The 12,247-nt window shown below is 39.7% G+C and overlaps 1 protein-coding gene across 1 annotated transcript in view; it reads right to left on the bottom strand.

Annotated features, from left to right (window-relative positions):
* Nucleotides 1–1,655: 1,655 nt before the first annotated feature.
* Nucleotides 1,656–12,247, bottom strand: part of LOC127877873 (CDK5 and ABL1 enzyme substrate 2-like) — a 39,865-nt gene continuing 29,273 nt past the window's right edge. Inside the window, exons 9-13 of the mRNA XM_052424177.1 lie at nt 11,784–11,890; nt 8,230–8,266; nt 7,736–7,798; nt 7,277–7,381; nt 1,656–3,970 (exon numbers count right to left, since the gene is read on the bottom strand). Coding sequence (XP_052280137.1) covers nt 3,830–3,970; nt 7,277–7,381; nt 7,736–7,798; nt 8,230–8,266; nt 11,784–11,890 — 453 coding nt within the window. The 3' untranslated portion in view covers nt 1,656–3,829. The remainder of the gene's footprint in view (nt 3,971–7,276; nt 7,382–7,735; nt 7,799–8,229; nt 8,267–11,783; nt 11,891–12,247) is intronic.

Genomic DNA, 12,247 nt, shown 5'->3' with positions numbered 1-12,247 from the left:
TGTGGGTAGATCTTGCTGTCTAGACTGGTACAGCAGGCGCTGGTAGTGTGGGTCGATCTTGCTGGCAAGACTGGTACAGCAGGCGCTGATAGTGTGGGTAGATCTTGCTGTCTAGACTGGTACAGCAGGCGCTGATAGTGTGGGTAGATCTTGCTGTCTAGACTGGTACAGCAGGGGCTGATAGTGTGGGTAGATCTTACTGTCTAGACTGGTACAGAAGGCGCTGATAGTGTGGGTAGATCTTGCTGTCTAGACTGGTACAGCAGGCGCTGATAGTGATGGTAGATCTTGCTGTCAAGACTGGTACAGAAGGCGCTGATAGTGATGGTAGATCTTGCTGTCAAGACTGGTACAGAAGGCGCTGATAGTGATGGTAGATCTTGCTGTCATTATTAAGACTGGTACAGAAGGCGCTGATAGTGGTGGTAGATCTTGCTGTCAAGACTGGTACAGAAGGCGCTGATAGTGATGGTAGATCTTGCTGTCATTATTAAGACTGGTACAGAAGGCGCTGATAGTGTGGGTAGATCTTGCTGTCAAGACTGGTACAGAAGGCGCTGATAGTGTGGGTAGATCTTGCTGTCAAGACTGGTACAGCAGGCGCTGATAGTGTGGGTAGATCTTGCTGTCTAGACTGGTACAGAAGGCGCTGATAGTGTGGGTAGATCTTGCTGTCTAGACTGGTACAGCAGGCGCTGATAGAGTGGGTAGATCTTGCTGTCTAGACTGGTACAGAAGGCGCTGATAGTGTGGGTAGATCTTGCTGTCTAGACTGGTACAGCAAGCGCTGATAGTGATGGTAGATCTTGCTGTCAAGACTGGTACAGAAGGCGCTGATAGAGTGGGTAGATCTTGCTGTCAAGACTGGTACAGAAGGCGCTGATAGTGTGGGTAGATCTTGCTGTCTAGACTGGTACAGCAGGGGCTGATAGTGTGGGTAGATCTTACTGTCTAGACTGGTACAGAAGGCGCTGATAGTGTGGGTAGATCTTGCTGTCTAGACTGGTACAGCAGGGGCTGATAGTGTGGGTAGATCTTACTGTCTAGACTGGTACAGAAGGCGCTGATAGTGTGGGTAGATCTTGCTGTCAAGACTGGTACAGAAGGCGCTGATCGTGTGGGTTGATCTTGCTGTCTAGACTGGTACAGCAGGGGCTGATAGTGTGGGTAGATCTTACTGTCTAGACTGGTACAGAAGGCGCTGATAGTGTGGGTAGATCTTGCTGTCTAGACTGGTACAGCAGGCGCTGATAGTGATGGTAGATCTTGCTGTCAAGACTGGTACAGAAGGCGCTGATAGTGTGGGTAGATCTTGCTGTCAAGACTGGTACAGAAGGCGCTGATAGTGTGGGTAGATCTTACTGTCTAGACTGGTACAGCAGGGGCTGATAGTGTGGGTAGATCTTGCTGTCAAGACTGGTACAGAAGGCGCTGATAGTGATGGTAGATCTTACTGTCTAGACTGGTACAGAAGGCGCTGATAGTGTGGGTAGATCTTGCTGTCAAGACTGGTACAGAAGGCGCTGATAGAGTGGGTAGATCTTGCTGTCAAGACTGGTACAGAAGGCGCTGATAGAGTGGGTAGATCTTACTGTCTAGACTGGTACAGCAGGGGCTGATAGTGTGGGTAGATCTTGCTGTCAAGACTGGTACAGAAGGCGCTGATAGTGATGGTAGATCTTACTGTCTAGACTGGTACAGAAGGCGCTGATAGTGTGGGTAGATCTTGCTGTCAAGACTGGTACAGAAGGCGCTGATAGTGTGGGTAGATCTTACTGTCTAGACTGGTACAGAAGGCGCTGATAGTGTGGGTAGATCTTTCTGTCTAGACTGGTACAGCAGGCGCTGATAGTGATGGTATATCTTGCTGTCAAGACTGGAACAGAAGACGCTGACAGTGTGGGATCTCGTTGTCAAGACTGGTACAGCAGGCGCTGATAGAGTGGGTAGATCTTGCTGTCATTATTAAGACTGGTACAGAAGGCGCTGATAGTGTGGGTAGATCTTGCTGTCAAGACTGGTACAGAAGGCGCTGATAGAGTGGGTAGATCTTACTGTCTAGACTGGTACAGAAGGCGCTGATAGTGTGGGTAGATCTTGCTGTCAAGACTGGTACAGAAGGCGCTGATAGTGTGGGTAGATCTTGCTGTCAAGACTGGAACAGAAGGCGCTGGTAGTGTGGGTAGATCTTGCTGTCATTATTAAGACTGGTACAGAAGGCGCTGATAGTGTGGGTAGATCTTGCTGTCAAGACTGGTACAGAAGGCGCTGGTAGTGTGGGTAGATCTTGCTGTCAAGACTGGTACAGAAGGCGCTGATAGTGTGGGTAGATCTTACTGTCTAGACTGGTACAGAAGGCGCTGATAGTGTGGGTAGATCTTGCTGTCAAGACTGGTACAGAAGGCGCTGGTAGTGTGGGTAGATCTTGCTGTCTAGACTGGTACAGCAAGCGCTGATAGTGATGGTAGATCTTGCTGTCAAGACTGGTACAGAAGGCGCTGATAGAGTGGGTAGATCTTACTGTCTAGACTGGTACAGAAGGCGCTGATAGTGTGGGTAGATCTTGCTGTCAAGACTGGTACAGAAGGCGCTGATAGTGTGGGTAGATCTTGCTGTCAAGACTGGTACAGAAGGCGCTGATAGTGTGGGTAGATCTTGCTGTCTAGACTGGTACAGCAGGGGCTGATAGTGATGGTAGATCTTGCTGTCAAGACTGGTACAGAAGGCGCTGATAGTGATGGTAGATCTTGCTGTCATTATTAAGACTGGTACAGAAGGCGCTGATAGAGTGGGTAGATCTTGCTGTCAAGACTGGTACAGCAGGCGCTGATAGTGTGGGTAGATCTTGCTGTCAAGACTGGTACAGAAGGCGCTGATAGTGTGGGTAGATCTTGCTGTCAAGACTGGTACAGAAGGCGCTGATAGTGTGGGTAGATCTTGCTGTCAAGACTGGTACAGCAGGCGCTGATAGAGTGGGTAGATCTTGCTGTCATTATTAAGACTGGTACAGAAGGCGCTGATAGAGTGGGTAGATCTTGCTGTCAAGACTGGTACAGAAGGCGCTGATAGTGTGGGTAGATCTTGCTGTCTAGACTGGTACAGCAGGCGCTGATAGTGATGGTAGATCTTACTGTCTAGACTGGTACAGAAGGCGCTGATAGTGTGGGTAGATCTTGCTGTCTAGACTGGTACAGAAGGCGCTGATAGTGATGGTAGATCTTGCTGTCAAGACTGGTACAGAAGGCGCTGATAGTGTGGGTAGATCTTGCTGTCTAGACTGGTACAGAAGGCGCTGGTAGTGTGGGTAGATCTTGCTGTCTAGACTGGTACAGAAGGCGCTGATAGAGTGGGTAGATCTTACTGTCTAGACTGGTACAGAAGGCGCTGATAGTGTGGGTAGATCTTGTTGTCAAGACTGGTACAGAAGGCGCTGATAGTGTGGGTAGATCTTGCTGTCAAGACTGGTACAGAAGGCGCTGATAGTGTGGGTAGATCTTGCTGTCTAGACTGGTACAGCAGGCGCTGGTAGTGTGGGTCGATCTTGCTGGCAAGACTGGTACAGCAGGCGCTGATAGTGTGGGTAGATCTTGCTGTCTAGACTGGTACAGCAGGGGCTGATAGTGTGGGTAGATCTTGCTGTCAAGACTGGTACAGAAGGCGCTGATAGTGTGGGTAGATCTTGCTGTCAAGACTGGTACAGAAGGCGCTGATAGAGTGGGTAGATCTTACTGTCTAGACTGGTACAGCAGGGGCTGATAGTGTGGGTAGATCTCGCTGTCATTATTAAGACTGGTACAGAAGGCGCTGATAGAGTGGGTAGATCTTGCTGTCAAGACTGGTACAGAAGGCGCTGATAGTGTGGGTAGATCTCGCTGTCGGGGATCAGGAGGGAGAACTCTAGCGCAACCAGCGTCGCAAACTCATAGGCCAGCATCTCCTTGCGATGGAGACGGAAATCATCCTCAATTTGCTGCAGATGGAAAGAATAAACAAATAAAAGTTTTAGTTAAGAAATTTGAAAACATCAGATTGCTAAAGAAGAAAGATAAATGTCACTGTTTCCCATCTGGGTCTGGGATTATTACTAGCTAGCAAAAAATCTAGTTAAAAAATATAGTGTTTGATATATAGGGGCTGTTCAGGCTGGATTGAAATTCCACTTAATAGTGTTCTAACAAATTGCAACATTAAATTAACTTGGTCAGGGTTTGGCAAAATGACAATTTTTTGAAGATTTGTCATAGATTCAAAACAAAATGTATAAATTATGTTTAACCCTTTCCCTCATAAGAAGCAAAGTGAAAAATGGCTTTTGCAACCAGCATAAAACCTGAACAGCATGCAAGTAACACGCAGTCTGTTCAGGTTTTATGCTGTTTGCTGCTCATCAGTATTTATGGGAAGCCTTTAAAACTTGAATCTAATATGAAAGGTCTTTAGTTCAATGTAACTTTCTAAGTGGAAAAGCATTTGCTTCTGCTTCATGAGGTCATGGTTTCGAATGCATGAGAAAGCAAATATTTGTAGTCAACTTTTCTTGCAATTAAACTTTGTTTAGACTATTCAATTCATTATAGATTTATAAGTAAACAGAAAAAATTATTTTTTTTCAAAAATACAAAAATCTCTGAAAAAGAGATTAAAGCAATTAATTTGAACACTGATAAAACAACAAGATGTCTAAAAATAGCGTGCTCCACAATTCTTACATTTTGATATTGCAATATACATTTTCTATAAGTCAGTGCTCACACTGGCTTTCAGAAAATAATAGTCATCATTTTTTCCTTAAAAAAAAATTAGCCAGAACAGACGCACATTTTTGCGCAAAACGGTACTGAAGGCAAAAAGAGGAAAATTTTCTGCAAAACGGTACTGAAGGCAAAAAGAAGAAACAATGAATCTCATTTTATCTATGCTTTATCAACTGTATATCTATTGGATTTAAGTTATAATATAAACTTAACAAGAGGCCCATGAGGGCCTGAATCGCTCTACTGCTATAAACACTGTGCAAGTTTGGAAAGAATAAGATGGAAACTGTGTACTTAATCGCGCAAACAAGGACAATTTTCTCAAATCCAAGGGGAAATTATTGTGTACTTATTTCTCTGATACTGCTTATATTCGATAGGGTCAAGTCCTCATTGATATAAAGATACTGTGCAAATTTGGAAATAATTGGATAAAAACTGTGGAATTAATTGCGTAAACAAGCAGGATTTCAAAATTTTCTCATATTCAAGCGGAAGTCATTCTGGACTTAGTGCTTCGATATTGCTCTTTTTAAACAAGGGCTGTTTGTAAAACATGCCCCATATGGGCTGTCAGTTGTAGTGGCAGCATTGTGTGAATACATTTTTTGTCACTGTGACCTTGACCTTTGACCTAGTGACCTGAAAATCAATAGGGGTCATCTGCCAGTCATGATCAATGTACCTATAAAGTTTCATGATCCTAGGCCTTATTATTCTTGAGTTATCATCCGGAAACCATTTTACTGTTTTGAGTCACTGTGACCTTGACCTTTGACCTGAAAATTAATAGGGGTCATATGCCAGTCATGATCAATGTATCTATGAAGTTTCATGATCCTAGGCGTAAGCATTCTTGAGTTATCATCCGGAAACCATTTTACTGTTTCTAGTCACAGTGACCTTTACCTTTGACCTAGTGACCTGAAAATCAATAGGGGTCATCTGCCAGTCATGATCAATGTAACTATGAAATTTCAAGATCCAAGGCCTAAGCATTCTTGAGTTATCATCCGGAAACCATTTTACTATTTCAAGTCACTGTGACCTTTGACCCAGTGACTTGAAAATCAATAGGGTTCGAGTCCTCATTAATATGAAGACACTGAACAAGTTTGAAAAGAATCAGATGAAAACTGTGGACTTTATCGGACAAAAAAGAAAAAGTTACCATTTACTATTTCGAGTCACTGTGACCTTGACCTTTGACTTAGTGACCCGAAAATCAATAGGGGTCATCAGCCAGTCATGATCAATGTACCGATGAAGTTTCATGATCCTAGGCCTAAGCATTCTTGAGTTAACATCTGGAAACCATTTTACTATTTCGAGTCACTTTGACCTTGACCTTTGACCCAGTGACCTGACAATCAATAGGGTTCGAGTCCTCATTAATATAAAGACACTTAACAAGTTTGAAAAGAATCGGATGAAAACTGTGGACTTTATCCGATAAACAAGAAAAAGTAACCATTTTACTATTTTGAATCACTGTGACCTTGACCTTTGACCTAGTGACCTGAAAATCAATAGGATTCATCAGCCAGTCATGATCAATGTACCTATGAAGTTTCATGATCCTAGGCCTAAGCATTCTAGAGTGAACATCTGGAAACCATTTTACTTTTTCAGATAAACAAGAAAAGTCTAACGCACACACACAGACAGACACCATGCCATCCAATAAGTTCTTCTGCCTTTGGCAGTAGAGCTAAAAACAAGCATGCTATCAGTGTCATTTTCTTATAAAATATTATCGGTTTAAATTTTAAATCAATTCATGCTTCTTATTGATTAAAACAAGCGACAACAGTAAAACGTTTCATAAACAAAATTTGCAAATTCGGAATTAAAATCGGTGAAACGAAACGCATTTTTAAATAATGACGACAAATAGGGGTAATTACGGGGATAATTAGTTGATGCCGTTAAAATAATTATTTCATCAAGACAAAAACAGCCCACAATATTCGCGGCAATTTTCAAATAATGACAATAAAATAATAATTGAAAATTAGCTTAATAATAATAACAGTTACCGATAATAAGTAAAGCACATGGAGATTAGAGAAGTTTTCCAAAATATGTCACTTCTGTCGGACACTGATTGAGAAAAATGCTCTAGGCCAGGATACAGCAGAAGTTAATTGACGCGTGTATGACAATACACAGGGTCGAGTGTGTACACAGTAATCTCGTTTTTGATTTTTCCTGCTTGATGGCCCGATTTACATGCATTTCGCACTCGCCGGAAACTTATAGTAGCAAATTATTTTTTTGGATGTAGTCGGATAAAATAAATTCCATTTTTTCTAGCCAATTTTAGCAAATAATAGCCAGTTGGATAAAATAATCGCATTTGGCAATAATGTCTGGCAGCAGCATGAGCACTGTTTTTTATCAGAGCATTGTGTGGGTACCGATATTTGGGTTGGCAGGATAGCTTGGACAGCATAGTCAAGCTATTAAACAAATGTTTGACATAATTAAATTGTACACAAAAAAGAGCAGGTTATAATTACGCTGAGTAGTTTGGTCAGTTCTGGTCCCTTGAGATCGTTAAGTTTAGCAGATAGGATCAGACACGCCCCTGCACACAGCTTCCGGTTCAATTTGGAGATCAATAACTGAAACACAAAGAACCGAGAGTGAGCAATTAGGATAGGGCTTCTAGACCACTTGGACACAGAAGTTTATGGAATCGCTTACATTCTTTTAGGACTTCTTGTTATGCCGATGTCAGAATTTACATGAAAACTGTCTAATATAAAGAATGGTTAAACATTCTCCATTTTTTGGCAGGTGCAGTGCCATTAAGATTTACTTTCCAATGCCTTGTCTGACACAAGGGAAGGTTGTTGACAGATGTTTTTGTCAACTGACTTCAAGATCATTAAGCGTATACATTTGCTGATAACTGAAAGGGATCCTTACATTTTGATGATTATGTAGTAATCTAATAATATTAGGTGCAATCTCACCTTTAATATAAGCTTCTCAAAGAAGACATAGGCCTGTGCTACTGTCCATAGATCTATACTGCACTGCAAGAGAGATATGTTTTCTGATGTTAGAAACAACGTCCTCAAATATCTCAAACTGCAATACATTACTTATAATTTATCTGTCATTAAATTGCAGTTTTATTCATTTTTGTCTTACATAAACTTTTTTTTATGAAATTTGCTGCTGAAAATAAGCATATCATATATGTTTCTTTGAAACAGCTGTACACATTTTGTATCATACAATTTGTATTAGTAAATTGGGTACAGTGTGCAATGACAACATAACTGACAAGAGCATAATTCCGATATACAAACTTTTAAACTTAAGTTAAAACCAATACATGTATATATAAACTCAATTGTGTTAAAGGCTAATATATATGCTTTTTGAGTCTTATCCATGGGAGGAACCACTACTGTCCGTGAGATTTACGTCTACACGTATTGTTAATGAGCCTAACATTTACCTTGATATGACCTATACTCCTCATTTCTTTCTTCAAACTGAAAACATCAATACAAACATTTGTCAGAAAAGACTTGCCATGAACATATCATTAGCTTATGGAAAACTTCACCATTCAAGTACAGGTAAAAGTTAACATAAGAATTACAAGAGCTTGTCACAGTAGTGCCAAATACCCGCCGAAATGTGTTTGCTTGTATGACAACATTTGTTTTAGAGAGAAGAATAATATTTGCAAAAACAAATAAAGGGAGATAATTTATTATGCTCCGGACAAAAATTTACTTTGAAATTAAATAAAGGGAGATAATTCAAACACTAAGGTAGATAGAGTTATGGTTCTTAGTCACTGTACTTCTCCTACTTGCCACCTGTTTATATTTCAAGTTTCAAGTAAATCCCTTCAGTAGATTTAGAGTAATGCTCCTGACAAAAATTAACTTTAAAATTATATAAAAGGGGAGATAATTCAGAAACTAAGGTAGATATAGTTATGGTTCTTGGTCACTGCACTTCTCCTAGTTGCCATCTGTTTATATTTCAAGTTTCAAGTAAATCACTTCAGTAGATTTAGAGTTATGCTCCGGACAAAAAATTACTTTAAATTATATAAAAGGGGAGATAATTCAAAAACTAAGTTAGATAGAGTTGTGGTTCTTGGTCACTGCACTTCTCCTAGTTGCCATCTGTTTATATTTCAAGTTTCAAGTAAATCCCTTTAGTATATTTAGAGTTATGCTCTGGACAAAAATTAACCTTAAAGTTATATAAAAGGGGAGATAATTCAAAAACTAAGTTAGATAGAGTTATGGTTCTTGGTCACTGCACTTCTCCTAGTTGCCATCTGTTTATATTCTAAGTTTAAAGTTTAATCCATTGAATAGATTTGGAGTTATTCTCCGGACAAAGTTTTGGCCGGACAGATGGACCGACAGACGGACAGGACCAATTACTATATACCCACCGAATTTTTTTTCGGTGGGGATAAAAAAAAAGATGTGTTTGTTATAAACACAATGCACCCTACTGCGCCACTTTTAAGCATATATTTGACCTCTTACCTTGAAGGATTACTTTGACCTTTCACCACTCAAAATGTACAGCTCCATCAGATACACATGCATACCAAATACAATATCAAGTTGCTATCTTCAATATTGGAAAAGTTATGGGCAATGTTAAAGTTTTCAGACGGACGGACAGACTGACTGACGGACGGAGGGACTGACGGACAGTTCAACTGCTATATGCGGGAGCATGTGTCATAACAAATGAAGGTTTTTACATATTAAACATCTTTGAAGGTAAACTTGTGGTTTAAGAGATCTACAATTGCAATACCTGAAAGAAAATATAAGGTAGCTTACCACAAAATCATATATAAGAATTTTTTTTTCAATTGAAATCATTATCAACAAGAGATGTGATCACAAACACAATGCCCCCTTCAGCGCCGCTTTGAAATAAAATTTCTATTTATCATTTGGCAGGTATAGAAATCATCTCCCTTTAAAGCTTATTACTTCCCTTGGATTTTGTCCAATCCAACCGGGGAGGGGGGGGGGGTCTGTAGACAGTCAAAAATGACCAAGTCAGACATCACTGACAACCAAGGCCTGTGGTTTATCAAAGAGAACATAGCCAGTGTTCATCATGTATCTATGGACACAAGTCCACAGGTATGTAATGAACCCTACCATTCACAAATTAGTACAGGAAAGAAATGATAATTATATCATTAAAAAAAAACCTTTGACAAATCAATAATTTGAGTTATAAATAATCAAAATAAACAAATCTGTACAGTAACTGTGAAAAGAACTTAAATTCTTGGTAAGGAAATATATAATCTGAGATTTATAATTATATAAATTACTTTCCTTGAAAATAATTGTCTCTAACAAATCTCTATTTTTAGTAGCAAACAAGAGCTTTGTCACAGACGTGACGAATACCCCCACATGCCACATTGACACAGAATATTGTGCATGTTGTCTTCACAAAAAACAGCGGACACCATGCTCAATGTTTAAAACGCACTAAGTGACCCCCGTGACCTAGTTTTTGACCTGGCATGGCCCATTTGCAAACTTGACAACACTTCATCAAGATACAACTGCTGACCAAGCATGGTGAAGATTGGATGAAAACTACTTGAATTAGAGAGCGGACACCATGCTGAATGTGTATAATGTTTACTATTAAGTGACCCCGTGACCTAGTTTTTGATCTGGCATGGCCCATGTTGGAACATGGCCTTAAGATCACCTAGATAAAACTTTTGACCAAATTTGGTGAAGATCGGATGAAAACTACTTGAATTAGAGAGCGGACACCATGCTGAATGTTAAAAAACGCACTAAGTGACCCCCTGACCTAGTTTTTGGCCCAGTATGGCCCATGTTCAAACTTGTCGTAGAGATCATCTGCAAACAACTTCTGACCAAGGTTGGTGAAGAATGGATGAAAACTACTTGAATTAGAGAGTGGACAGCATGCTCAATGTTTTAAACGCACTAAGTGGCCCTGTGACCTAGTTTTTGACCTGCCATGATCCATGTTCGAACTTGGCCCAGACATCATCTAGATACAACTTCTGACCAAGTTTGGTGAAGCTCGGATAAAAACTACTTGAATTACAGAGCGGACACCATGCTCAAAGTTTAAAACGCACTAAGTGACCCCGTGACCTAGTTTTTGACCTGGCATGACCCATATTCGAACTTGACCTAGACATCATCTAGATACAACATCTGACCAAGTTTGGTGGAGATCGGATGAAAACAACTTGAATTAGAGAGCGGACACTCAATACGGATCAACAGACAGACAAGCTCACTCCTATATACCCCTCTAAACTTCGTTTGTGGGGGTATAATAATTATAAGCCACTACCATGACTGTAGATTCACCACTCAAAATGTGCAGCTCCATGAGATACACATGCATGCAAAATATCAAGTTGCTATGTTCTATATTGAATAATTATCTCCCTTTAAAGCTTATTACTTCCCTTGGATTTGGATTTTTGGCCTTAGACCTTGAAGGATGACCTTGACCTTGACCTTTTATCACGATGTTTTTTTCAGAAACACAATGTCGCCTACTGCGTTGATTTGATTTATTTAACAAAAATATATAATTTGGCAGGTCAGATAATTATGTCCATTTAAAGCTTATAACTTCCCTTGGATTTGTTTTTTCGACCCCGTGACCTAGTTTTTGACCCAGCATGACCCATATTCTCACTTGACCTAGATATTGTCTAGATACAACTTCTCACCAAGTTTCATAAAGATCGGATGAAAACAATTTGAATTAGAGAGCGGACACTAAAAGTGTGACAGACTGACGGACAGTGCGAAAACTATATACCCCCTTTTCTTCAAAAGGGGGCATAAAAATCAATTGTTTAACAATAAACAGAGGCTTATTAAAATGTAACTATGTTTTATCTTTCTTGTTTCTGTAACAAGTTAATGATTTACAGGTTTGCACAGTATTTACTGTAGTAGAAATAAACTTCTAAATGAATAATTGCTAACTTGACTGCACCTTCTAAACTTTGTCAGTGATAGCTGTATATTTGGGAATTTATCTTTGAATTTTTCATTCAGCTCTTTCTTCAATGTTGAAGGTTTCACATAGTCTATCACAGAGGTCTGAAATGTATCAACAGCATCACATGTAAGTTACCATTTTTAATAGAAGAGTAATTAAAGATGACAATAGTTTAATTGCTATTAAAGAGCAGAAGCAAAACTTAAGTATCAATTAAATTAGTTTCCCGATTGTGTTTTACACTAATTCATTTTGATCACGCAATAATACAAAAAGCTTCATGTTGCTTTTTTTAATCAACAAAGTTTATAAAACAACAAAAAGTGTGAATTACAGAAAAATTATATCTTCAAACTCAATATACATAGTTTTAACAACAATCTTATAAAGGTATGTATTGATATCCAGAAAACTGTTGGCAACACCAAGTACTAAGTTATGAACAATTATCCAAAAGT

This window comes from Dreissena polymorpha, chromosome 4, assembly GCF_020536995.1.
Source record: "Dreissena polymorpha isolate Duluth1 chromosome 4, UMN_Dpol_1.0, whole genome shotgun sequence".
NCBI classification, from domain to species: domain Eukaryota; kingdom Metazoa; phylum Mollusca; class Bivalvia; order Myida; family Dreissenidae; genus Dreissena; species Dreissena polymorpha.
Note: the sequence above shows the minus strand (reverse complement) of the source record. Positions and strands in the feature narration are given on the sequence as shown.